We start from the raw sequence: 27,981 nt of genomic DNA on the forward strand, positions 1-27,981 counted from the left end.
TTATTCATTTTATGGGATGTGGGTATCGCTGGCTGGCCAGCATTTATTGCCCACGCTTAGTTGCCCTTGAAAAGATGGTGGCGAGCTGCCTTCTTGAACCGCTGCAGTCCACCTACTGCAGGTTGATCCACAATGCCATCATGGAGGGAATTCCAGGATTTTGAACCCAGTGACAGTGCAGGAATGGCAATGTATTCCCAAGTCAGATGGTGAGTGGCTTGGAGGGGAACTTGCAGATGATGGTGGAGTTCTCATACATCTACTGCTTTTGTCCATCTACATGGAAATGTTATGTGCTTAGAAGGTGGTATCTGAGGTTCCTTGGCAAATTTCTGCAGTGCATCTTGCAGATGGTATTCACTGGTGTTGTTGAGAGTTGGTGGTGCAGGGAATAGATGCGGTGCTAATCAAGCAGGCTGTTTTGTGCTGGATGGTGTCAAGCTTCTTGAGCATTGTCATGGCTCTCACTCCTGCCTTGTGCCTTATAGATGACAAGCTTTAGGGAGTCAGGAGGTGTGTTACTCGCCACAGTGTTCCTAATCTCTGACTTGCTCTTGTCGCCAATGCATTTATGTGGCGAGTCCAGTTTTGTTTCTCATCAATGATAACGCCCAGGGTGTTAAAGTAGGGGATTCAGAGATGGTAACACTATTGAATGTCAAAGGGCTCTTAGATCGTCTCTTGCTGGTGATGGTCAAACTCTGGCATTTGTGGTGTGGCACACATGTTACTTGCCACTTGTCAGCCCAAGCCTGGATATTGTCCAGATCTTGTTGCATTTGGATTGCTTCAGTGTCTGAGGAGATGCGAATGGTGCTGAACATTGTTCACTGATGATTGCACAACCCCACTTCTGAACCTTATAATAATGGGAAGGCCATTAATAAAAAGTAGCTGAAGAACTCCTGCAAAGATGTCCTGGAGCTGAAATGACTGACCTCCACCACCACAACCATCTTCCCATGTACCAGAAATGTTTTCCCCCGATATCTGTTCATTCCAGTTTTACTAGGGCTCAGTCATGCCACATTCAGTCGAATGTATCCTTGATGTCAAGGACTGTTATTTTCACTCCACCTTTGAAATATAGCTCTTTTGTCCATGTTTGAAAGAAAGCAGTTTTGAAGTCAGGAGCAGAGTAGCCCTAGCAGACCCTGGGGGTCACTGAGCACATTATTGCTGAGAAGGTGCTGTTCAATAGCACTGTTGATGGCACCTTCTTTCACTTTACTGGTGATCGACAGTAGACTGGTGGGGCTGTAATTGGCTGGTTTGTCCTGCTTTCTATGTACAGGACATACTAGGGAAAAATTCCACATTGTCAGGTAAATACCAGTTTTTTAACTGTACTGCAACAGCTTGGCTAGGGGAGCTGCAAGTTCTGGAGCACAAATCTTCAGCAGTAATGCCAGAATGTTGTCGGGGCCCGTAGCCTTTGCAGTATCCAGTACCTCCAAACATTTCTTGATATCACAGGGAGTGAACTGAATTGGCTGAAGACTGGTATCTGTAATGCTGAGGATCAATACAGGAGGCCAAGATGGATCATCTACTCAGCATTTTTTGGCTGTAGATTGCTACGAGATCTACACCCTTAACTTTTGCACTGACATACTGGGCTCTTCCATCATTGAGAACAGGTATATTTGTGGAGCCTCTTCCTTCAATGAGTTGTTTGATCATCCACTACCATTCACAACCAGATGTGGTACCACTGCAGAATTTAAATCTTATCTGCTGGTTGTGGGATCTCTTAGCTCTGTCCCTCACTTGCTGCTTATGCTGTTTGGCATGGAAGTGGTCCTATTTAGTGGCTTCATCAGGTTGACACTTCATCTTCAGGTATATCTGGTGCTGCTCCTGGCATGCTCTCCTGCACTCGCCATTGATCCAGGGTTAATCCCCTCACTTGATGGTAATAGTCGAGCGGGGGGATATACCAGGCCATGAGGTTACAGATTATATTGAAGTACAGTTCCACTGCTGTTGTTTGCCCAGAGAGCCTCATGGATGCCCCATCTTGAGTTGCTAAATCTGTTCAAAGTCTGTCCCATTTATTGTGCCTTCATTGTGCCACACAACACAATGAAGGCAGGACTTCATCTCCACAAGGAATGTGTGATACAGTCATAGACAGATGCATCTGCGCCTGGCAGATTCTTGACCTCATCCTTACCAATGCTTTTCCCTCTTGTTGGGTCCCTCACCACCTGCTGCAGACCCAGTCGAATAAGTATGTCATTTAGGATTCGACCAGGTCAAATGGTAGCACTGCTGGTAAGACACTCTTAGCGGTGGACAATAAAATCCCCCACCTGGAGTACATCTTGTGCCTTTGCCATCCTCAGTGCTTCTAAGTGTTGTTCAACATGGAGTAGTGATTCATCAGTTGAGGGAGGAGGGTACGTGGTAATCAGCAGGTGATATCTTTACTCATCATTAGAGTGGTCCTGGAAAAGCACAGCAGGTCAGGTAGCATCAGAGGAGCAGGAAAATCGACGTTTCAGGCAAAAGCCCTTCATCAGCCCGTTTGCCTGAAACATCAATTTTCCTGCTCCTCAGATGCTATCAGACCAGCTGTGCTTTTCCAGCACCACTCTAACCTCATGTAAAGAGTAAAAGAGGGGGAGGTGTGGCATTGCTTGTCAAAGATAGTATTACAGCTGTGGAAAGGATGATGGATGAAGACTCGCCATCTGAGGTTAGGAATAGGAAAGGTGAGCTCACCCTGTTAGGAGTCTTTTACAGGCCTCCTAATAGTCCTAGAATCGTAGAAGAAAGGATTGCGAGGATGATTCAAGAGAAGAGTGAAAGTAATAGGGTGGTTGTTATGGGGGACTTTAACTTTCCTGATATTGATTGGGAAAGCTATAGCTCAAGTTCGTTAGATAGGTCAGTATTTGTCCAATGTGTGCAGGAGGGTTTCCTGACACAATACGTAGATAGGCCGACAAGAGGTGAGGCCATACTGGATTTGGTTCTGGGTAACGAACCAGGCCAAGTGTTAGAATTAGAGGTAGGTGAGCACTTTGGGGATAGTGACCACAATTCGGTGACTTTTACTCTAGTGATGGAGAGGGATAAGTGTGCACTACAGGGCAAGAGTTATAGCTGGGGGCAGGGAAATTATGATGCGGCGAGGCAGGACTTAGGATGTGTGGCTTGGAAAAGTAAGCTTCAAGGCAAGGGCGTAATTGATATGTGGAGCTTGTTCAAGGAGCAACTATTGAGTGTCCTTGATAAGTATGTACCCGTCAGGCAGGGAAGAAAGGGTCGTGTGAGGGAGTCGTGGTTTAATAAGGAATTGGAATCCCTTGTTAAATGGAAGAGGGAGGCCTATGTAAAGATGAGGCGTGAAGGTTCAATTGGGGCGATTGAGAGTTATAAGGTAGCCAGGAAGGACCTGAAGAGAGAGCTAAGAGCAGCAAGGAGGGGACATGAAAAGGTCCTTAGTTGGTAGGATTAGGGAAAACCCTAAGGCTTTCTATAGGGAATAAAAGAATGACTAGGGTAGGAATAGGTCCAGTCAAGGATAGTAGTGGGGAGTTGCATGTGGAGGCTGAAAAGATTGGAGAGACACTGAATGAATACTTTTCGTCAGTATTCACTCAGGAACAGGACATTGTTGTCGATGTGAATACTGAGTCACAATTAAGTAGAATGAATGGCTTTGAGGTATGTAGGGAAGAGGTGTTGGAAATTCTGGAAAGGGTGAAAATAGATAAGTCCCCTGGGCCTGATGGCATTTATCCTAGGATTCTCGGGGAAGCAAGGGAGGAGATTGCAGAGCCATTGGCCTTGATTTTTATGTCCTCGTTGTCTACAGGAGTAGTGCCAGAAGATTGGAGGCTAGCAAATGTGGTCCCCTTGTTCAAGAAGGGGAGTAGGGATAACCCTAGTAACTATAGACCGGTGAGTCTCACTTCTGTTGTGGGCAAAGTCTTAGAGAGAATTGTAAGGGATAGGATTTATGAACATCTGGATAGGAATAATGTGATCAAGGATAGTCAGCATGGTTTTGTGAAGGGCAGGTCGTGTCTCACAAACCTTATTGAATTCTTTGAGAAGGTGACTAAGAAGGTGGACGAGGGGAAAGCCTTAGATGTGGTGTATATGGATTTTAGTAAGGCGTTTGATAAGGTTCCCCATGGTAGACTACTGCAAAAAATACAGAGGTATGGCATTGAGGGGGAGTTGGAGGTTTGGATTAGGAGTTGGCTGGCTGGAAGAAGACAGAGGGTAGTAGTTGATGGCAAAGGTTCATCTTGGAGTGCCGTCACTAGCGGTGTTCCGCAAGGATCTGTTTTGGGACCTTTGCTGTTTGTCATTTTTATAAATGACCTGGAGGAGGGGTTAGAAGGTTGGGTGAGCAAGTTTGCAGATGATACAAAAGTCGGAGGAGTTGTAGACAGTGAGGAAGGATGTGGCAGGTTACAGCGGGATATAGATAAGCTGCAGAGCTGGGCAGAAAGGTGGCAAATGAAGTTCAATGTAGCTAAGTGTGAGGTGATTCACTTTGGTAAGAGTAACAAAAAGATGGGGTCGGATGGGCTAATGGTCGGATACTTGGTAGTGTGGATGAGCAGAGGGATCTTGGTGTCCATGTACACAGATCTTTGAAAGTTGCCACCCAGGTAAGTAGTGCGGTGAAGAAGGCATATGGCGTACTGGCTTTTATTGGTAGAGGAATTGAGTTCCGGAATCCTGAGGTCATGTTGCAGTTGTATAAGACTCTGGTGCGGCCACATCTGGAGTATTGTGTGCAGTTTTGGTCGCCATACTATAGGAAGGATGTGGAACGGGTGCAGAGGAGGTTTACCAGGATGTTGCCTGGTATGGTAGGAAGATCGTGTGAGGAAAGGCTAAGGCACTTGGGGCTGTTTTCATTGGAGAAAAGGAGGTTTACGGGTGACTTGATAGAGGTGTACAAGATGATTAGGGGTTTAGATAGGGTTGACAGTGAGAATCTTTTTCCACGTATGGAGTCAGCTATTACAAGGGGGCATAGCTTTAAATTAAGTGGCGGTAGGTATAGGACAGATGTTAGGGGTAGGTTCTTTACTCAGCGAGTCGTGAGTTCATGGAATGGCCTGCCAGTAGCAGTGGTGCACTCTCCCTCATTATGGGCATTTAAGCGGGCATTGGATAGGCATATGGAGGATAGTGGGCTAGTGTAGGTTAGGTGGGCTTGGATCGGCGCAACATGGAGGGCCGAAGGGCTTGTACTGCGCTGTATTCTTGTACGTTCTATGTTGAACCTGAAAGCTACGAGATTTCATGGGGTTCAAAGTCATTGTTGAGGACTCCCACAGCAACTTCCCTACCGACAGTATACCACTGTGCTGGGTCTATCCTGCCGGTGAGACACGATAGTAGAGAATATGGTGCTGATAAAACACAACAAATCAGGCAGCATCCCAAGGGCAGGAAGCCCCGCAAAGACATCTCTCGGACACACACCCACCAACCCGTGGCTGATCACTTCAATTCCTCCTCCCACTCCATCAAGGACATGCAGGTCCTGGGCCTCAGAACACCCTCCCATTTATCTCTCAGCCCCGAACCCACAAGCCTAATTCCTAATGAAGGACTTATGCCTGAAATATCAATTCTCCTGCTCCTTGGATGCTGCCTGACTGCTGTGCTTTTCCAGCACCACGCTCTCAACTCTGATCTCCAGGGTCCTCACCTTCTCTGGTGAGACAGGACATATCCAGGGTTAGTGATGGTGGCATCTGTGATAAGTCATACGTATGGAAGCACAGTGAGAAGGACTTTGTAGGGTCAACAGCGCTCTTTTTACCATCCTCTTTTCTGGTGCCTAGGTAGCAAAATGCCCAGTGATTTGTCTGGTCTTACTTCTTTGAGACTTTGTAATGTTTGGTAAAACTGAATGGCTTGCAAGGCCATTTCAGAGGGCAGGTGAGAGTCAACCAAATCGTTGCGGGTCTGAAGTCACAGGTCGGCCAGACTAATTGAAGATGACACATTTCGTTCCCTGAGGACATTAGTGAACGAAATTTTTTTTTCCCCAACAATCGTTTTTAGTAAATTCTTAAGACCAGATTTTTTTAAATTGAATTCAAATTCAACCATGTGCCACAGCAGGATTCAAACCTGGGTCTCTGGATTCATAGGAGAAAGTGAGGTCTGCAGATGCTGGAGATCAAAGTTGAAACTTTATTGCTGGAACAGCACAGCAGGTCAGGCAGCATCCAGGGAACAGGAGATTCGACGTTTCGGGCACAGACCCTTCCTCAGGAATGAGCAGAGAGTGTTCAGCAGGAGAAGACAAAAGGTAGGGAGGAGGGACTTGGAGGAGGGGAGTTGGAAATGTGATAGGTGGAAAGAGGTCAAGGTGAGGGTGATAGGTCGGAGTAGGGTGGAGGCGGAGAGGTCAAGAAGAAGACTGCAGGTCAGGAAGGCGGTGCCGGGCTGGAAGGATCCGGCTGAGACAAGGTGGGGGGAGGGGGGATGAGTCATCCCCCCTCCCCCCACCTTGTCTCAGCCGGATCCTTCCAGCCCGGCACCGCCTTCCTGACCTGCAGTCTTCTTCTTGACCTCTCCGCCTCCACCCTACTCCGACCTATCACTCTCTGGATTCATAGTCTAGCCATAATACCACAAGGCCGTCACCTTCCCCTGTTAAAGCATTTCAGATTGGGGTAGAGTATTGAGATTTATAGAAAACTTATTGGCAAACAGAAAACAAAGAAAAGAAATAAATGAGTTGTGTTCCAAATGGAAGTCAGTGTCTAGTGGGGTACCGCATGGTTCAGTGTTAGGACCCCAGCTAATCACAATATGTATTAATGATTCGGATGAGAAAATTTAACATACTATTTCCAAGTTTACAGTTGACAGAGCTGGAAGGGTGAACTGTGAGGAGAATGCTGAGATGCTTCAGTGAGATTAAGACAAGCTGAGTGATAGGTAAATGTATGGCAAATGCAGTACAATGTGGATGTGATTATTCACTTTGACAGCAAAAACAAGGCAGCTGATTATTATCTGAATGGCTATAAATTAAGGAGGGGGAATGTGCAATGAGACCTGGGTGTCTTCATGTACTAGTCACTGAAGGTAAGCATGCAGGTGCAGCAGGCACTGAAGAAAGCAAATGGTTTGTGGTTTTCATAGTGCGATGATTTGAGTACAGGAGCAGAGATGTCTTAGTGCAATTGTACTGGGTTTTAGCCAGATTTAATGTGGAACCTCCTTAGCTAAGGAAAGATGTTCTTGCTATAAAAAGGGAGTTCAGTGAAGGTTTATCAGACTGATTTCTGGGATGGTGTGATTGATGTAGGAGGAGACACTGAATGGGTTAGGGTTATATTTGGAGATCAGTAGAATATGGAAAGGAGTCTCAGAAACCTATAATAGGGCTAGACACGGTAGATGCAGGAAGAATGTTCTTGATTTTTGGGGACACTACCTCAGAAGGCAGTCAAGGCCAAAACACGGATTTCAAAAGATATAGCACTTGGATCTGAAAGAATAAAAGCATGTAGGGAAAAACAGGTACAGGTTATTGAGTTGGATGATCAGCCATAATGAATGGCAGAGCAGATTTGAAAAGCCAAGTGGACGACTCCTGCTCCTATTTTTGATATTTATGTTTTATGCTGCTGAGTGGAGAGGCAGGTTTCTCACTAGCCTGCAGTGAGCCAATTAAAGGGGTATTATAGCTTATTAAACACTATAGGAACATCACAACTCACTTCAATAATATTCAGCTTCCTATTTTACTAAACACACCAAACATGATAGACATTGAGAAAGATCACCATGGAAGTCAGAGAGGGTAGTTGGTGACTTCAGTTTATGATTGGCTGCAACTTGCTGTTTAGTGCTGAGCAGCTTACAGGCATCTCATGGCATGATTGTGGGCACCAGCTGCATACATCTTGTGTCCATTGACACTGGCAACTGACATTTATTAATCCCTCACAATCATCGTGTCACCTCTCCAAAGATGCTGAGAAAGCACAGACTTGCGATGACAGACTGCTGCAAGAACACTTTCTGCACGAGGACATACATCCACCTTATACACTGTCCCGGGCTGCATCTCCAGATTGCTTGTTTGCTATCTTAACCTTGCTTACTTAGCCTCCACCTGTATGCTTGCAACATTCATGCCTGGTCTTGCTGTTTCCAATCAGGTAGCTTGCCTCACCAATTAGCATTCCTCAGTCAAGGCCACAGACACTTTTGCATGCTGCAACATGCTATATCAATCTTACACCTACACCATGTGTTAGCAGGTTATATGGTCAACACAACGCATGTGCAGAAATCAAGCACCCATGTCTCAGAGTTATACTGGAGAAATCCTCAAAGTGCATGAGCCACCTGACAGTCAGGAGGTCCCAGTACAGGATAGCAAGGACAGCCCCTGGGGCTCCAAGAAGGGTTACCAGAAAGGGGATCTCAATGTTTAGGGCCTCAATGGCAGAGGCTGAGGCTGGAATTCATTGGCCAAAGTGCACTGAAAGAATCCTTCCATCATGCAGCAAGTCAAAAGTACAGAAAAGAAAGAAAATGGCTGTTGGACCTACTGATGAGAGTACTTAAAGGGAAACATTAACCACAGACCTAAACACTGTATAGAATACAGATTTGCAGGGTCCCGAAATGTTTGTCGCAAATTTCGCTGGCCAACACATCATTGACCACCTCATTCACACCAATGCTTTTGGACAAATAAGCCAGGGAAGGAATAAGGATGTGAAAAAGTGTTGCTGGAAAAGCGCAGCAGATCAGGCAGCATCCAGGGAACAGGAGAATCGATGTTTCAGGCATGAGCCCTTCTTCTGGAATGAGGAAAGTGTACCAAACAGGTTAAGATAAAAGGTAGGAAGGGTACCACCCTGACCTCAAATTTACCTGAACCATCTCAGACTCCTCCCTCCCCTTCCTAGACCTCTCCATTTCTATCTCGGGCGACCGAATCAACACGGACATTTACTATAAACCAACAGACTCCCACAGCTACCTAGACTATACCTCCTCCAACCCTGCCCCCTGTAAAAACACCATCCCATATTCCCAATTCCTTCGTCTCTGCCGCATCTGCTCCCAGGAGGACCAGTTCCAATACCAAACAACCCAGATGGCCTCCTTCAAAGACCGCAATTTCCCCCCAGACGTGATTGACGATGCTCTCCACCGCATCTCCTCCACTTCCCGCTCTTCCACCCTTGAGCCCCGCCCCCTCCAATCGCCACCAGGACAGAACCCCACTGGTCCTCACCTACCACCTCACCAACCTCCATATACATCGTATCATCCGTCATCATTTCCACCACCTTCAAAACGGACCCCACCACCAGGGATATATTTCCCTCCCCTCCCCTATCAGCTTGCCGAAAAGACCACTCCATTCGTGTCTCCCTCGTCAGGTCCACACCCCCCACTAACCCAACCTCCACTTCCAGCACCTTCCCCTGCAACCGCAAGAAGTAGTGCAAAACTTGCGCCAACACCTCCCCCCTTACTTCCCTCTAAGGCCCCCAAGGGATCCTTCCATATCCGCCACAAATTCACCTGCACCTCCACACACATCATTTACTGCGTCCGCTGCACCCGATGTGGCCTCCTCTATATTAGGGAGACAGGCCACCTACTTGCGGAACGTTTCAGAGAACACCTCTGGGACACCCGGACCAACCAACCCAACCACCCCGTGGCTCAACACTTCAACTCCCCCTCCCACTCCTTCAAGGACATGCAGGTCCTTGGACTGCTCCATCGCCAGACCATAGCAACACGACGGCTGGAGGAAGAGCACCTCATCTTCCGCCTAGGAACCCTCCAACCACAAGGGATGAACTCAGATTTCTCCAGTTTCCTTATTTCCCCTCCCCCCATCTTGTCTCAGTACCAACCCTCAAACACAGCACCACCTTCCTAACCTGCATTCTTCCTGACCTCTCTGCCCCCACCCCCACTCCGACCTATCACCCTCACCTTAACCTCCTTCCACCCATCACATTTCCAACGCCCCTTCCCCCAAGTCCCTCCGCCCTACCTTTTATCTTAACCTGCTTGGCATACTTTCCTCATTCCTAAAGAAGGGCTCGTGTCTGAAACGTCAATTCTCCTGCTCATTGGATGCTGCCTGACCTGCTGCACTTTTCCAGCAACACATTTTCAGCTCTGATCTCCAGCATCTGCAGTCCTTACTTTCTCCCACAAGGAATAAGGATGTTGCAAGATGTGATGTCTGCAGGACCCCATTGCCTTGTGTAACATTGTTCATCTGGATTCCACATGCTGCAGGAGGGTCTCAACACAGTCAATAGTCTAATGGTACCACCCTGTGTCAACATAAAATTAGGTGTCAAGCTGACAGTTACATTCAGGGCTAGAGGGGCTCTCAAAGTCACAATTGTAAAGGTAAAACAATAAAATTTATACTTGTTCACCTGTGCCAAAGTACCTACAAAAATATTTTTTCTTTCTCTCCCTGCCACTTCATTTTATTGTACACCCTGCTTCTGCAGCTGCATGGGAGTCTGCAATACAGTCTATTGATGCTGGAATTTTGGTCAGGGAGCCCCCAAGGTATTTGCAGTTGGACAACCCAGACATGTTGAATATTTCTTGACTGCAGCACATGAACGCTCCTCGCCTAAAACTTCCAAGCGTGCAGGTGGAGGGCTCAGCCAGCTCTGGAGTCGCCGGAGAAAATTTCCGACAGACCCCGGTTTGGTTGTTATTCTCGTTGGGTGCCTCCTAGTATCATCCTGTCTGCTTGTGAAGAAAAGCGCACAGTGGAAAAACAGGTTCCCTGTACCTGTTGCGTCTTCAGTTACGATGATCAATGATGGGCTGATGAAGTGCAGGAGTATGCTTCTCCAGCAAACCCTCAGTGCTGGACCTAGCTCGCTATGGCAGTTAGCGACCTATCCATGGAGCAAGACAATTAAATGAGTCACTGCCCTGCTGCAGCTCTGGGCAACAAGTTCAATTGCATCCCATACATCTGTCTGCTGTTCCTGTTCTTCCCAGTGCACGTGGATGAAGTCCCTGATTGTTGACACCATCCTGTCCTATCCTGTCAAGGACTGAGCAAGAGCTTTGTGACCAGCAATCATCCGATTTGCCAATGGCCTTGGGCATTTTTTTCCCTCAGCCAGTTGCAGAGATTTCACAGTGAGGTGCTCAGATTGTGATCCTACCTTATTCATACTAACATCCTCATTGGGAGGTAGGAGAAAGTGAGGACTGCAGATGCTGGGGATCAGAGCTTAAAAATGTGTTGCTGGAAAAGCGCAGCAGGTCAGGCAGCATCAAAGGAGAAGGATAATCGACGTTTCGGGCATAAGCCCTTCTTCCTGAAGAAGGGCTTATGCTCGAAATGTCGATTCTCCTTCTCCTTTGATGCTGCCTGACCTGCTGCGCTTTTCCAGCAACACATTTTTAAGCTCTGATCCCCAGCATCTGCAGTCCTCACTTTCTCCTAGTTGATTTTAACCTACTGCGAATTCTCTTGCAAGGATGCCTTCCTTGAAGCAGCTCTCCTCCTCCCTCTAGTTCATTCCTGAAGGGGTTATGCCCGAAACGTCGATTCACCTTCTCCTTTGATGCTGCCTGACTTGCTGCGCTTTTCCAGCAACATTTTTAAGCATCCTCATTGAGGTGTCAGTCTCCAAGTTGGTGAAGGGGGTGGGCACAGGATTCAGCCATGCTGGTTGGGGATGGCTTCTGGGAGCTAGTCATTTCACCATTCTTGTACTCAGTCTTCCAGATATAAAGGCTGGGATTCAATTAGCATTCTTAATTATTGTCTGTACAGGTTCTTGACATTTTAAAAACCTGTACACCTGAACTCCCAAGTATGTTTGGACATTCACTGTATTTAATTTCACTCAATCTAAAAAATGCCCTGATCTAGCCTTTACGGTCCAAAATGGTAACCGCACAGTTGCTTACATTGAACGCCATCTGTTGATGTTACACAGAGTTGCAGTGGAACAAATAGTGCCACTTATCATTTGGTGCCTTGGCATCTTTACTGTAGTTCCGATCTTCTCTTGTGATGGCCAGGATTCTGTCCACGTATTAGCTGAGGAGCCATACACTGGGCACCCTCCACCCGCCCAGCCCCTTTTTACCTTATTGTGGGTTGTCTTCTGGAACAAGTGTAAGTTCTGAAGTGAGTGAGGTGAAAGGTAGTGAGGCACTTGAGTGGGCAGTATAGGGTTAGTGGTGTGGAAAGTTGAGGCTGGGAGCAGGTGAGGGAAAATGTTGCAGGTGATATGAAGATTGGCGGAGCATGATGTGTGAGGTGTGTGCTGAAGCAGAGGTAGAATGAGCCAGAGTTGACAGAGGGAAGATTGTGTCATTTACCCTGGTACAGCAGAGAAGATCATTGACTTTTTTTACAGCACTGCTAGCCATTCTACCACACAGCTGAGACAGCACTGACCTGTTTGGCCATCTCGGACTTGCTTGCCCGGGTCTGGTACACATGTTGAATGATGCCAAGCTAAAGTTAATTTTCTACATTGTCAATTACTACTTTCTTCCTTCTCTCCTAACCTTGCCTTTTTCTATCCACTGATGAACTGTATTCGTACAATATGCCACTGGGGATAAAGGACCGGCATTTAAATTTTATTTTTTGCATATCCTGCTGTCTGGTTTGGTTTCTAATTATTTTATTAGGAAATAGCTTTATTGGGACATTAATGCTAAAATTCAAGTTTGTTTTCCTTGTCTTCTGTATGGCAGATTCTGATCCTAGCTCTGCCATCTGAGAGAGTCAGCTGCAAAGCATTTTCATTTGAGGAAAGAGATACATGGCACTGAATCTTACCTTTTTTTGGCTTAACACAAGTTGATGTCATGTTTTTAGGAGGAAGTTTTACCCCAGGCCCAGGGACACATGTCATCTTGTGTTACCAAATATTTATTAACTCAATTACCACCTACCTGCTCTGATTGCATCAGTCGCATCCAATTTTACTACCTGTTGTTCTGGAACAACTTGCTACCCATTGCATGTTGTCGAAAGACTAGTGTAACTGGTGCCTGTGCCGTATCTAAAAGGCTGCTGTGCACCTGGACAAACCTTGGCATTCTGAAGCTGCCCCATTTGATCAAAGGTGGAATCTGAACATGTCTGCGAATGGAAAGATGACGCTGAGTGCCTCTGACACAGACCTGGAAGTCCTGGTTAAGTGGTGGCACAAAGAAAAGGAGTCCTCTTGCTGGAGCACTAGCAGAGGTTGTCATACCACCAGTTGAAACTTTATTGCTGGAACAGCACAGCAGGTCAGGCAGCATCCAGGGAACAGGATGTGCCCGAAACGTCGAATCTCCTGTTCCCTGGATGCTGCCTGACCTGCTGTGCTGTTCCAGCAATAAAGTTTCAACTGGTGGTATGACAACCTCTGCTAGTGCTCCAGCAAGAGGACTCCTTTTCTTTGTGCCACCACTTAACTAGGACTTCCAGGTCCGTGTCAGAGGCACTCAGCGTCATCTTTCCATTCGCAGACATGTTCAGATTCCACCTTTGATCAAATGGGGCAGCTTCAGAATGCCAAGGTTTGTCCAGGTGCACAGCAGCCTTTTAGATACGGCACAGGCACCAGTTACACTAGTCTTTCGACAACATGCAATGGGTAGCAAGTTGTTCCAGAACAACAGGTAGTAAAATTGGATGCGACTGATGCAATCAGGGCAGGTAGGTGGTAACTGAGTTAATAAATATTTGGTAACACAAGATGACATGTGTCCCTGGGCCTGGGGCAAAACTTCCTCCTAAAAACATGACATCAACTTGTGTTAAGCCAAAAAAAGGTAAGATTCAGTGCCATGTATCTCTTTCCTCAAATGAAAATGCTTTGCAGCTGACTCTCTCAGATGGCAGAGCTAGGATCAGAATCTGCCATACAGATGACAAGGAAAACAAACTTGAATTTTAGCATTAATGTCCCAATAAAGCTATTTCCTAATAAAATAATTAGAAACCAAACCAGACAGCAGGATATGCAAAAAATAAAATTTAAATGCCGGTCCTTTACCCCCAGTGGCATATTGTACGAATACAGTTCATCAGTGGATAGAAAAAGGCAAGGTTAGGAGAGAAGGAAGAAAGTAGTAATTGACAATGTAGAAAATTAACTTTAGCTTGGCATCATTCAACATGTGAGAAAGTTGGTATTGTATTCATGCGACCAAAAGGAATTTGTCAAGCAAACAACCAACATCAAACAAATACATTTCCTAAGTGCAAAGGAAGCTGTTTTAAAGAAGGCGTAATTTTAAAGTCAGACAGATGGAGGACAGAGGGCGAGCAAGCACCTTAATAAAATAAGGTGTTATTTCCTCCTTTCGAATTCATCAACACTTATTTACACCAGCATTCAAAGGGTAAGGAAAATTAAAACCATTACTTGAGTTCTCAAAGTGAATTAAAATTGTAACAAAAAAAATTGAAGGAAAGAAAGATATACAAATATATAAAAACTTTCTTGGCCAGCAGCACAAAACTGACAACTTGGCAGTCAGACTTTATTATCCAAATAAAGTCAATAGAAATAAAGGAATCTGGCCAACTGTATTAAGAGTTGACTATCCGCCATTGCTTGTGTTGCCCCACCACCATTTGAAATTTCATCCTCATAAGTCTAGTTAGCATCAAACAGCATTTTTAGAAGCCTAATAGATGATTTACATTTCAAAAGCAAAATGTTGCAAGTCCTGGAAATCTGAAATAAAACAATATTTTAGCAGATCAGTTCAACACACTAAATTAAACCAATAAATTAACAGTGAATGAAAGAGAACAAAAGATAAAATAAAAGTCCTAAATTTACCTCTCAAGGAAGCATTTAAATCAATTCAGGTCGAAATACTTACACCAGAACTGAGAACACTTTTCGGTTCAGTTACCTTTCAGTCATTTTTTGAAATGTCCACAAATTTGTTGCATATTTCCAGCAAAGACATCAAAGATCTCTTACCTTGGTCTGAATTGTTTTCAGTTCAGTTTCCAGTCGCTTTCTTTCTTCCACTTCTTTATTGTATTGTTCCTGCAGTTCCTCTAGTTTTGGATCTGTAAATCAAACAAACCCTAAATTTTGCTTCAGAAATTTGATAAAAATTAACGTTTTTGAACATTCTGCAAAATTAATTGTGATTCTATTCCCCAGTTAGCAGTACAGATCTGTCTGTGAATTTTAAAATAAGTCTTAGTGTTCCAAATCATATTGACCCCATATATTGGCAAATCGTAGGCATAGCAGCTACAAGGAACACTATAATCAATGATACACCAACTAAAAATCAGCTTAGATTACTTGCTACAGTCTTGAATAGCACTTGTGGCATAAATATCGGTCTCAAAACAGATTGTGCTACCAATAAGTACCAAATTGTGATTTACTCTAATGTTTACAATATTATTTCTAACCGAGCTTTCCAGCGATATTCTTAGTTGGTGTCACAGGTCTGGAGAGATTTCTTTGTGGTGTTCTAGACTGTGCATCCCCTGGCATTACAGTCTGTTGGCTTCGTTCAAGTTCCGACTTGTTTCTATAAAAATAAGATTGCTAGTTAGAGGAAAACCTGATCTAGCTGCCCTTATGCTCACAGAAGTAGAATTAATTTTTAGTTTATTTCACAGACTAATATAGAAAAATCTTTCAAATATAGTTCAGCCCATCTGCATGATAAAAACTGAGTTAGGCAATTGACTTGTCTACATCAGCTTTCTTGGGCATCAAGATAATTTGCATCACTTAATTCCCCGGACCTATATTTCTTCAATTTTTCCACAAATGGCTATGTAATATGCAATCTAGCCACCAATTTTATTTTACAGCTTCTAACTCCTCGCCTAGTGGTTCCCAACCTATTCAGCATCAATGCACTCTTCAATGAGGCAAGTAATTCCACAGCATACCCACCTTTTTCAGTTGAATTGTTCACACAGGTCACATTTACTTGCATTTAATATACCATCGTAGCAATGGAGATACAGAGCAATCGATGATGCTCCCCATATGCTATCTAAACAATCAACCAGCTGCCCACCTTGCAGAGGTTGCCACATGGACCAGTCATGGAGGGGAAGACCATTTGTCTGCAAGATCAGCTGCTCCCGACTGTGTGAGGCCCAGTGAGCCAATCTCCTGTCCCCTGGGTTCAGCTCCAAGAAAGGGCTGGCTCTGCAAGCTGCAGTTCCAGCACTTAACATTTTCTCAGCTCTGCTCAGTTGAGTCCCTGACCAAATGCAATAGCAGCAGCAGATGATCCAACTGACTCAGTACAAAGGTAAAAAAGTGATGACTCACTAACGCCGTGCACGATTGACAGTGCCATGCACCAGACACACTGCCCCACAATAACAGCGCCTGCTATCAGCAGGTAAAGCTCACTGCTTCCCAAAAATTCCATGGCATAACTTCTCACTTTGCTGCAGCACACCACTTGAAAATCACCATCTAGCCTACACAACAGCATACTGTTAGACACTAGCTCATATAGTTAAATTGCAATTTATGTAATTTGTTAAAAGGAATATATCCTTATATACAGAATAGATTATACCATTATAGTAAATGTTAAATTAATGAGGATAACTTCTGAAATCACATTATTTTGAATACAGATTTTTAAAATCAAATCTCTATCCTCTTTTCTGAAAATTGACAGGTTGCTAGCATCCAATCCACAAACACCAGTTACCCTCCAATATCTAATCCAAGAAATTCAGCTCATTGTGAGCATGCAGGCAAGATCTGTGTCTCTATGTCACAAATTGACATGACTAGAAAATTGGTTGGCTAATAAGCAGCATTAATAGATCTTTTCCACATCAACAAGATGTAATGCGTTGTGTGCCACAGGGATCAATGGGTTATCTTAGGAGGAAAGGTTGGATATGCTAGGCTCACAGATTAGGAGGAAAAAAGATGATTTAATTGACATCAAAAGATCCTGAGAGTATTTGACGGTTTAGATGTGGGGAGGGCGTTTCTCCAGACAGGGGAGGATCACTATTTAAAAATCAGGGACAACTCATTTAAACAGGGGCAAAATACTCTTTTTTCCTCTCAGCAAGCCATGAGTCTTTGCAACTCTTCCTGAAAAAGGGTAGAAGCAGAGTCCTTGAATATTCTTAATAAGCAAAGAGGTTAAAAAGTTATCAGAGAAAGGTGGGAATGCGGTTTTGAGTTTACCCGAGACCAGCTATGAATATATTGAATATGGTGGAGCAAGCTTGAGGGCTTAATGGCCTACATTGCTTCTAATTCGTACGTTATTTATTTTCAAAATTAAAATGGAAATGTTTGGAGGGATATGGGTCAGAAGCAGGCAGGTGGGACTAATTTAGTTTGGGATATTTTCAGCATGGACTGGTTAGACTGAAGGGTCTGTTTCCATGCTGTATGACTAAGTAAAAAGCCAGAAGACGGTTTTACCACATTTAATATCATTACAGCACTGCCTAATACTAATAGCTGCCATATTTACCTATAACAGTTATTCCATTTCAAAAGTTATTTTAGTGCGTAGTAAGCTTTTGGGAACATGCAGAGACAAACAGAAAATAAACTCACCAAAAATTCTAAAGAAAATTATTTTGGCAATATTTGAAAGTGTAAAGAACAACTAAAATCAGTGTATGCTATGTACATGTTCATTTGGAATTTACAGGATAGTGATGAAGAATAGAAATATGGCAAATGTTTATGTCCATGTTGCAGAGAAAGCAAAGACAATTCTAGCACAGTCATTGGCGTTTGTATAGAACAATTAACTAGCATAAATGGTGAATTTTCTTGTATTTACAACTTAGCCAATCACCAAATGAACTGGGTAAACTGAAGTGCTCTTTTACTTTCATAATTACAGGCAGGAGTATTGAAGTAATATTAGACAAAACATGAACTCTAAGTTTCAGTCTCCAAATGCTACTACATTTGCTGAGTTTCTCCAGCATTTTTATTTAATAACTCCGGTGGCTCAATGGTTAGCACTGCTGCCTTACAGCACCAGGGACCCAGGTTCGATTCCAGCCTTGGGCGACTGTCTGTGCAGAGTTTGCACATTCTCCCAGTGTCTGCATGCGTTTCCTCCGGATGCTCCGGTTTCCCCCCACAGTTCAAAGATGTGCAGGTCAGGTGAATTGGCCATTCTAAATTGCCTATAGTGTTCGGTGCATTAGTCAGAGGGAAATGGATCTGGTGAGTTACTCTTCAGAGGGTCGGTGTGGACTTGTTGGCCCGAAAGGCCTGTTGTTTCCACGCTGTAAGGAATCTAATCTTAAAACATCTAGGATGTAACACATTTTATGCAAATCTGCTCCTGTTATTCCAAGAATAATTCAAACTGCTTCATGAATTTAACTATCACCCTCTGGTGGCTAACTATTATACCAGCAGGTTTCCTGATATTTCATAATTGCAATTAACATTTGTAACCAAGAAATTGGGGGTCATATGTTTTCTGTGTGAGAATACATTTCAAAGTCTTACATTAATATGAGGAAGACATAGTTCACCAAAGTTAATCTGGGTCAGTTAATTGATAGCATTGTTTCCAGCAGTGCTTAATCCCTGACTTTTGGGAACAAACAGTGCCTCTTTAGTACTTTGTATGTCCATGCATTATAATATCTTGAGCCAATTTATCAACACAATATATAATCCCCTTTACCTCTTGTTCTCTTGCTCAAGTTTATCCATCCGTATCTTGTTTGATGCAAGCTGTCCTTCCAGATAATTAACTTGTGATTCCTTCACTTGCAGATCATGGGAAATTTTCTGTCTGATTTTCTCAAGATTTTCACATGATTCGATTAGGTTCTGGTGTTCACGCTTCAGAGCACTGGTTTCAGTCTTCTCATTCTCTACCTGGTTTACAAACAAAGTCATGGAAAATATATTTTCAACCATAGAAAGAAAAATTGCAGTTATTTTAACTCTGTTTTGTCCCCTTTCTGAAAGTTTTAACATGTTAATAGGCTATGAATCTTCAGTAGCTATTTTCAGCTGTTTGTTGATTTCAACCCATCAGCTTCAGTATGCTATTTTCCCCACAGATGCATCACAGTGAGAATAGACTGAAAGTCAAATTATGCATAAAAGCATGAATTTACAAATATCATACAGGTATTGATAGTACTCTCATACAGTCTTGAATCAGAAGACTTCTAAACAAACAGGATGAATTTCTGTCAAGGAAAGAGGAAATCATCTTTCTTCTCCCACTGCAGTCACACCGTCAGCAGCTTTGGAGTTAAAGAGCGTTACCACAATATTCTATCGCCACAGGTTCACTGTATGCCCATGTCCACTGGAAAAGGGAGCAGGTAAGAAAACGTTTGTCTGCCAAATTCAGTTCCATAATTGTGGTAATAATAAAAGAATAACCCTTTTATCCATATTGGTGCAGGCATCCTCTACAGGTGCCCAAGTGGCATTCACCAGCAAAAATTTCTCCTTTATTCTTTCATGAGATGTGTGCGTCATTGGCAAGGCTAATATTTGTTACCCATCCCCATTTGTGCTTGAACTGATAAACCATTTTAGATGGGAGCCAATATTTAATCACATTTATGTAGTTCTGTGATCACATGTCAATCAGACTGGAAAAGATGGCAGATTTCCTTCCGTAAAAGGACATTAGTGAATCAATAATCAACGATAGTTTCATAGTTATCGTTCTGAAAACGCATTGCTTCTACCAATCTTTCAGGCGAATGGAATTCTGACTGTCAAAAGAGAATTAAATATTTAGCCAAAGGGGAAAAAATTGCAGGGCTAAGTAGTAAAGGCAGGGATGTGAGACTAATAGAACTTGCTCTTGCAGAAAGGCAGCACAGAAATGAGAGGTTGAATGATCTCCTTCTGAACTCCAATTTTAATAAAATATAATGATGAATACTGAAGAAATATTCTTGATTACAAATCACCCAAACTCCCAAAGTTATTATTATAAAATAAATGTTAACATATTATTTCGCATGATCTATTTCTATTGTTTTTATTTAGAAAGCTTCATAATTGTACATGTTCTTCCAATAAATTTTATCTTTCGTTTGCATTTACTGAACTTTCCATATAGGCTCTCTTTTATTTCCAAAAGCAAAAATGTACCATCATAATACATTCTCTATTACTACATAACTCATTTTGAAAAGACTATACTTCAGTAGCAAAATTATACTGTTTTAACATCTAAATGTCCCTGTCCTCATTATTTATCTTTTGCCTTAATGTGAACATCATTTATACGCCACACTTCAAATTCTTCTAATTTGCTCCACTGTCAAAGTATTCTGAAAGTCACTATTCTCATGTAGGAGACCAAAGTCAACTTTCACACAAGATCCCAAAATCAGCATTTAGATAAATAAGCTGTTTAAATTGCACACTCTTTCAAATCTGCTTAACAGAAACTGTTTGGTGCTTCACTCAAAAGAAGCAACTCGGAAAATGACTTCAATTTACAACTGTGAAGAGGTTAAAGTGCTCCAGCTAAGCTGATGTTGCATCATATGTCTAATGCTGTTAACTTTGATAAAGTGATGTGGAAAAGTGGTGAGTGGCCTGTTACTTAAAGCACATGGTTCTTTCATTGATGCTATTTACCTAATCCACATGGGATTAATGTTGGAATACTGGCCCACTGGTAGTCTGCAAGACAGCAGTGGTCTCCAGCATTGTTGATCTCATTCTTCGCAGTAGTTCATTTTGCTGGAAACACCACTGTTGAAATAACTTTGGTCAATTGCACATAGGAAAAGTGTCAAGCTTTAGATATCTTAACTTGTAAACTGTAGCTATTTGCAGCTTGGATTGTATAAAAGCTATTTTTAATATTTCCAGAATAGACTTAAAAGTATTAGAAATCCATTTTAATTGGAATAAAAAAAAATTATTATTGGTGGTTACTAGACCTGAACCACATTAACCTCCACAAGGATGACACTAGTAGTAAATACCAATGCACTTGGTACTTAAGGAAACATGCAATATGATCATGAAGCATGCAATCAAAAATATAATCTTTAAATGATGGGTTAGTTTTACTATACATTGCAAATATGTTAAGCAGAATGAGTTAAATAAGGTTGCGAGAGATTGTGGAGTTGACAAAACCTTCATCCTATCCCAAAGCACTTTACAACCAAATGTTCTAATGCAGTCAATTGTTACCATAGGAAACTTTAATGGCCAATTTTATTTTGCCAACCAACATTAACAGTTCATGAGCCCTTGCTATGTGTCAAATTGACTGGTAAGTTTTTGTTTAAAAAAAAAACTTTAAATCCTCAAGTCCATCAGGATACTTAAAATTACAATTCTTTGGATGGGTCAAGAAGAATAACATCAAAGGAATAAAACCTGCCATCTATGAACGACTAAACTATTTCTTGAAGAATCATCACCTTTTGCTTTTGTTTCAATAGTGCAGCTTCCAGGGATTCTAGTTGAAATTGTCGCTGTTGGCGTTCCTTTTTGAGTTTATCCAACTGAGTTTCAATTTCCTGTATCTTCTGGAGCGCCTTTGTGGGCAAGCCCTGTTTCCACTCTTCCACTACCCAACTCATTTTGCTCAATTTTGTGAAAAATCTATATCATGATCTAAGAAACAAACAAAAAAGTAGTGTGTAATTGTCATGCCATTTACAACACAGCAGCAGGCTGGACATCCCATCAAGTTCTGTCAGAGTTCTATGGTTATGTATCAATAGAAAGATATTGCTATTTCAAAACTAAATAAATTACTCAATTCAAATGAAGTTAAACTTGAGCAGTACCATTAAAATACCAGAGATGATGGAACATAAATGACAGTTTAAATCAGTTCCACTAGGACAAAAGGAAACAAGACTATTAGTTTTGATTATCAATTGCAAAAAAAGAGTTATGGGGATAGTGGGTAAAAGGCATTCAATTGTTTGATCAGCCATTACCGTATTAAGTAGCAGACCAGGCTCAATGGGCCTACTCCTAGTTCAAGATTAACACAAAAGAAACTGTCAGGTGGTTTAGACAATTTGAGTGTATTAGGCAATGTTAGACTTCCATTTGAAAGGTTTTTTCACACACGTGGTCACTCGACAATTACTACTCTACATCAGTGGAATTGCAGAAGGCATTCCTGAACATCAGCTCTTGAGTGTTGTGGAGGTCATCTTCTGAATGGTTGACGTTTCAAAACTTCCTTCCCTTGTTACACATAGAAAGACCTGACAACCTTGCAAGATCGATCAGATCAATTCAAAAAGCTTGGAATCTTTCTAGATTGCATGAGGCAGTTCCATACCAAGGAAAGTTCAGACTTAGAAAAGCATCATGCAAATACAAATCTTTCATCTTCAGAAATCTGTAATCTAACCAATCCAGAACTGTCAGTATATCACCTATGAAAGATGAGTAGTTTAACATATATATTAAATAATTTTTGAAATCTGGATTTCAAAATAAACAATGTATTTGTTTACTTCTCCAAAGGGTTTTTTTTTTACTCAAAGTAAAAAGCAAGGCTGTACTTCTTGTTACGACACGGAGATGAACCTTCTGTTAATTAAATCAAACACTCAGAAAAGGCTCACCTTGTCTCGTAATCTGTTAAAGTAGGAGTGACTGAGAACTCCCAAATTCCACTGTTTAAAGAAAATAATAATCAATTTATTCTTTAACTCTAAAAGTGAACATTAAACAATAACTATTCACAACTCTAAGCACCCCCTTTCTCTTAACTGTTTATTATCTGCCTCCAACTCTCTAACAATCTGCCTCACAGCACCAGAGACCAGAGTTTAATTCCCACCTCAGGCAACTGTGTGGAGTTTGCACATTCTCCCCATGTCAGCGTGGGTTTCCTCCAGGTATTCCGGTTTCCTCCCACAGTCCAAAAATTTGCAGGTTAGGTGAATTGCTAAATTGTCCATAGTGTTAGGTGAAGGGGTAAATGTAGGGGAATGGGTCTGGATGGGTTGCGCTTCGGCGGGTCGGTGTGGACTTGTTGGGCTGAAGGGCCTGTTTCCACACTGTAAGTAATCCAATCTAATCTATTATAATAAAAACACTTAAGATTACATCAACTTAATTTCAAAACCATACAGTGGCTGTTGTCTGCAGTGTCTGACTTCTTCTGGCCGAAGATCTCCCTGGGTTATCTTTCTTTTTACTGTAAAGATGTTTCATATGAAAAGGTACCTTTGATGCCTGTTTTTTTATACCCCCAACATCAGATTGTTTCATTAGTTCGATGTTGGCAAAACAATAAATTAAACACGATTGGGTTTTTGAATCCTGGGGCATAATTTAAACTGATTAGTTAAATTCGAATTGTCATCAAAACATCAGGTATCCATTTCACAGCCAAATGTTACATATTTTCAATTTTTCAGTACACTCTGAGATTGCTAGCTAGTCATCACAGGTGCTTGTCAGCTCTCAGTTCAGAACAGCATTCACTCTCTCAAAGGTACAGTACCACCTTCAACTTCATAACATTCTGGAACAGTAATCAAATGTAGCTTTTGTTAGAAAATAGTGATTGCACACTCCTATAGTGTTAATCAAAAGACGTTTATACAGTCTCTTCTACTATAACATTTGTTTCTTAAACACAAATGGGCTTTAACGTGATTGAAGAATTAGACTGTAATTTGTAGAACGCAAACTTTCCTAATATGTATTGGCTATAACACGAATCCAGTCCCATTAGTTTGAATGGCACAGTTATTGCATGATTTTCTTATAATGCGAGATCACGGAGGTAAGGAACTATCGCATCACATCAGAACTGACTGTTCTGTAATGCTAATGACATTAGCGTAAACATCCAAGCCCAAAGCTTTGTTTTCTGTTCAGAAAAATCAAGGCTGAAAGACGTCTCTATTTAAAAATCAGTTCAGACGACACCAATGTTGAGTTTAGAAGCATAGGTAGTTTGTCTTCTAGGCGGAGCTTTTCAGGGCAGCTCAGGGAACTGGGTACCTCAGCAGAAGGGTTTGTTTAGTTTATAAAACTTCCAAACCAGGGGATTATATCTGCAGGTAATTAGAGTGGAAAAACTTTAGACTCTCAGATTTGAGAAGTCAGCAAATTTCAAAAGGACTCAAATTTTGTCCACAGTCCAAGGCCAAGAAACTGTCACAAGTCAATGAAGTGGAATACTAAAGAGTTGAAATCGCAGTCTTAATTTGTCCGGACTTGTCTACAGAAACTTTTTTTTGCTGTTTCTTTTAGATTTTGTTGTCTTCCATATTTAAAGCACTTCAGTGTTTTTATTTTAGATTAGAATTTAAAGAGCTGGTGGTATGCAAAAGGAGAAGTGTGCATTCATACAGTGGGGAGCTTTAATTGCTGAAGATGTTGATGGTCACTTGATAGTTCAGGAACTATGGCAGAATTTCAAAACAACCTCCTAGACAAATAGGGAAGCTCTTTATCATGGCTACAGCCTTCCTGCTAAACTCCACTGCCATTGCATCATCAGAACAGACACATTGCTAATATTCCGGACACACATTTCTCATATGTCTTCCTATTTCCCCAACTGAGGATGTCCACCCAGCATGGCTGGTTTGGCCCTCCACCATACTTGATCTATTCCATGTGTTTTTATTCTGACTTCTCTTTTTTCTAAAAAACAGAGACATGTCTCCCAATCAGCTTCTATCAATGAAAATAGCAGAGGACTTTCCATTAACTCTAATGTGATCCCACCACTAAACATCTCTGTCCTTGTCCTTTTTCAGCATTAGAGTCATAAAGGTCTACGGCGCAACAATGCATTTTTTTTAAACACAAATTCAATCACTTAACTATTCAAATCCCATTTCCAGCATTTGGTCCTTCCTTTATACCCCATCTATGCCTCAATTTTATACATCTCATCATACCACTTTTCAGTCCCCTCTGCTCCAAGGAAAACAAGCCCAGTCTATTCCAAAGAAACTGTCCCTTGCTCAACTCTCCAATCCATTTCTAACACCACCTCTCTTCCGTATGCATCTTTCACATCATTCAAGGCATCAAAAACAACGTGGTGCCCTGTCCAATGGGGGAAGCCAAAAATAGCCTGTTATGAAGAAGGGTCACTGCACTCAAAGTTAACTCTGCCTTCTCTCCACAGATGCTGCCAGACATCATGCATTCCTCCAGCAAGTTGCAACTGCATTTTTTTTTGCTTTATAGGAAAGGTGACCTTTGTGGAGCACTTTCATTCAGTGCTCAAAAAAGACCCTGAACTTCCAGTTATGTCACAGACTAACACTGTACCACAAGGGACAGCGTCTGTCTGTTTTGTGACATAATCTATCGTTTTAGTTTTGCTAACTTGTTTCTCTCTTCACCCTTTCATTTTGCATTTAGATAGGTGTTATGCTGCCACTCAAGCTTTATCTGCATACAAATGCTGGTTTCCTTATTATTCTCTTTGAAACTTGCATAACACTATTTTACTAGGAAACCCCTCCTGTCTCCAACACAATTGCAGTTTAACCCTATTATACCTTGTATACCGCCAATTTTCTACACTACTGGTTTAAAAACCTTGCATTTCAATCTTCCTCATGAAAGGTTGGCACCGTTTCTCTCCGCAGATACTGCTTGAAAGGCTGAGTATTTCTAGCGTTTTCAGATTTTATTTCACGACTTCCACTTTAGCATTTTCCTTTTGTGTCAACTATTTTAAATGGTTTATATTTTTTGTCATAGATCACAAATTGTAACCATTACAAAGATTTATAACTGGGTTGGCCCAGTAATCTTAGGCTCGCTCACCGAAAAAAAGCTGCCTCGACACAGGTTCGCTCAATAATGAGACATAAAAAATTGGAGCAAAAACCATTTGGTTTCTCCAGCTAGCACGGTCAGTCTATAATATCGTGGCGATCTACTTGCTTTACAAAGTCCACATTCCCATCTACACCGATAAGCTTAGAGTCCCTCAGCTAACTAAGAATCTATCCACATGGTCTTAATAATATACAGTAAACTTAACTCCACGCTACCCAAGGCACAGAGTCAAAGTCGCACAACCCACCAGCGAGCAAAAAAAAACACATGGCTCTCTCGAAAGGGCTACCCCGATTTTAAAAGTGACCCCTGGGTCTGGAGGGACCCACAAGAGGAAATATCCTTTGGACGTCTACTTTGTCAGGACCATTCAGGATCCTGCATACTTCAGCTCAGTCACCCGTCACTCCTGTGGAAATAAACACAACCTGTCGTACATTTCCTCGCAAGGTAACCCTCCCATTCCAGATATAGGAAACCATCTCCGGAACCCCTCCCTTAAGTTAGGGGACTAAAACCGCGAAGGTCGGGCCGTGGTCACCATTATCTTGTCACTAATCTCGCTGTCTCCAAAACGGGGTTACACTTTTACTATTATTGGTGCTGGAAGAACACAGCAGTTCAGGCAGCATCCAAGAAGCAGCGAAATCGATGTTTCGGTAAAAGCCCTTCATCGGGAATAAAACTTTAATCCTGATGAAGGGCTTTTGCCCGAAACGGTGATTTTACTGCTCCTCGGATGCTGCCTGAACTGCTGTGCTCTTCCAACACCAATAATCCAGAACCTTGTTTCCAGCATTTCCAGTCATTGTTTTTACACTTTTACTAGCCCCGTACTTGAACACTTCACACTCCTTCCAAGTGCTCAGTACTGTTTTGTTTAAACGGCTTTGCACATACCGCCCGATCCCTGGTTCGGCAGAAAGCAAGGGCTAAGATTAACGGAGCTCAAACACCGCTCACTTGTTAAATGGACCGATCATAACAGCTGCGATGCAAAAAGCCGACTCGCCAACCGACCTCTAAAAGCACTGAGCCAAGGGAGCAAGCGTCTCACGCCCCGTATTCACAAACCGACAACAACCCAGACACGTCGCCAAAACAGAAAACATCAAAACACACCAGACGCCACCGCTCTCTCAGCACCAACAGCTCGATTTCAAATTGCCACGGTCTTTCCAACAGCCTCCACGAGCCAACAGCGCGGCGGCTTAGCTATCGGGCCGTCCTATTGGTTAAAAGGCGTGCCCGCCCCTCCCAGCCTGGCCTCTGATAGGCTAGCCCTGACGGTGACGCTACATGGGTGCGAGGTGTGATTGGTTTTAAATTTAAATACGAGCCTCTATGGCTATTGGCTGGCTCTCCGCAGCCGTTGGCCTTGTCCCGGTGAGCCGGCAGTTGATTGGACAATCAAGCCAGTGATGGCGGAGAAGTGGCTTCTTGAGGCTGAGATACATCCCAGATACGATGTAATATCATCTACAACTGAAGTGAAACAAAAACACCTCCGTTCAAAGAATATACAGACGACAGGTTTCATCAGAAGTGAATACGATGACACAAGAGAGTGGGCCTTTTTCAATTATACGTAAGAAACAAACAACACCAGGTTATAGTCCATTGGAAAGTACAAGCTTTCGGAGAGCGCTGCTTCTTCGTCAGGTAGCTATAATGGCAAGATCAATGGATACAGAGTTTTTAGTAAAAGGCAATTGACGTTGGAACAGCGCTCTCCGAAAGCTTTAAAAACCGACAGAGCTGGAGAAACTGAGCAGATCTGCGGAGAAATTGAGATAACTCTTCTTTCTGTTGAGTTTCTCCACCATTTTCTGTTTCTCTTCCCCCAGATTTACAGCAGCAGCCGTATTTTGCTTTAATTTGGGAATTTTCAATTTGCCTCATGCTTCTGGTTTGTGTTGGCATTACACACTTGCATCCCGATTTTGCCATCATGAATGAATGTGGTTCACGATGTAACAATGGCCAAATAAACTTTTTTTGTTATTGAGGGACAATTTTTGGCCAAAGCGAGTTTTCTTGCTTTTTTTAAATAATGCTTTCTGCTCTCCGAATTCTGTACTCACATTCTTTCAATATTTCCATCAATTATGTAATGTTGAATTTCAGGCAAAAATAAAGGATCTATGTCACTACGTGACAAACTTTCAGAACAATTTTATTACCTGGAGGGTCAGGA

At 42.5% G+C, this 27,981-nt stretch overlaps 1 protein-coding gene across 4 annotated transcripts in view; it reads right to left on the bottom strand.

Moving 5' to 3' along the window:
- Positions 1-26,860, bottom strand: part of cenpf (centromere protein F) — a 106,647-nt gene extending 79,787 nt beyond the window's left edge. For 3 of the 4 annotated variants that reach the window (XM_087991327.1, XM_087991328.1, XM_043695814.2), the window contains exons 1-5: positions 26,748-26,844; positions 21,416-21,611; positions 18,679-18,875; positions 15,428-15,549; positions 14,979-15,070 (exon numbers count right to left, since the gene is read on the bottom strand). In XM_087991327.1, coding sequence (XP_087847453.1) covers positions 14,979-15,070; positions 15,428-15,549; positions 18,679-18,875; positions 21,416-21,577 — 573 coding nt within the window. In that variant the 5' untranslated portion in view covers positions 21,578-21,611; positions 26,748-26,844. Of the gene's footprint in view, positions 1-14,978; positions 15,071-15,427; positions 15,550-18,678; positions 18,876-21,415; positions 21,612-26,747 lie in introns of all 4 variants that reach the window. The other variant, XM_043695815.2, reaches the window with a different exon arrangement.
- Positions 26,861-27,981: the final 1,121 nt, after the last annotated feature.

This window comes from Chiloscyllium plagiosum, unplaced genomic scaffold (assembly GCF_037043375.1).
Source record: "Chiloscyllium plagiosum isolate Xiang-an unplaced genomic scaffold, Cpla_swu_hap1 HiC_scaffold_10, whole genome shotgun sequence".
Classification (NCBI taxonomy): Eukaryota; Metazoa; Chordata; class Chondrichthyes; order Orectolobiformes; family Hemiscylliidae; genus Chiloscyllium; species Chiloscyllium plagiosum.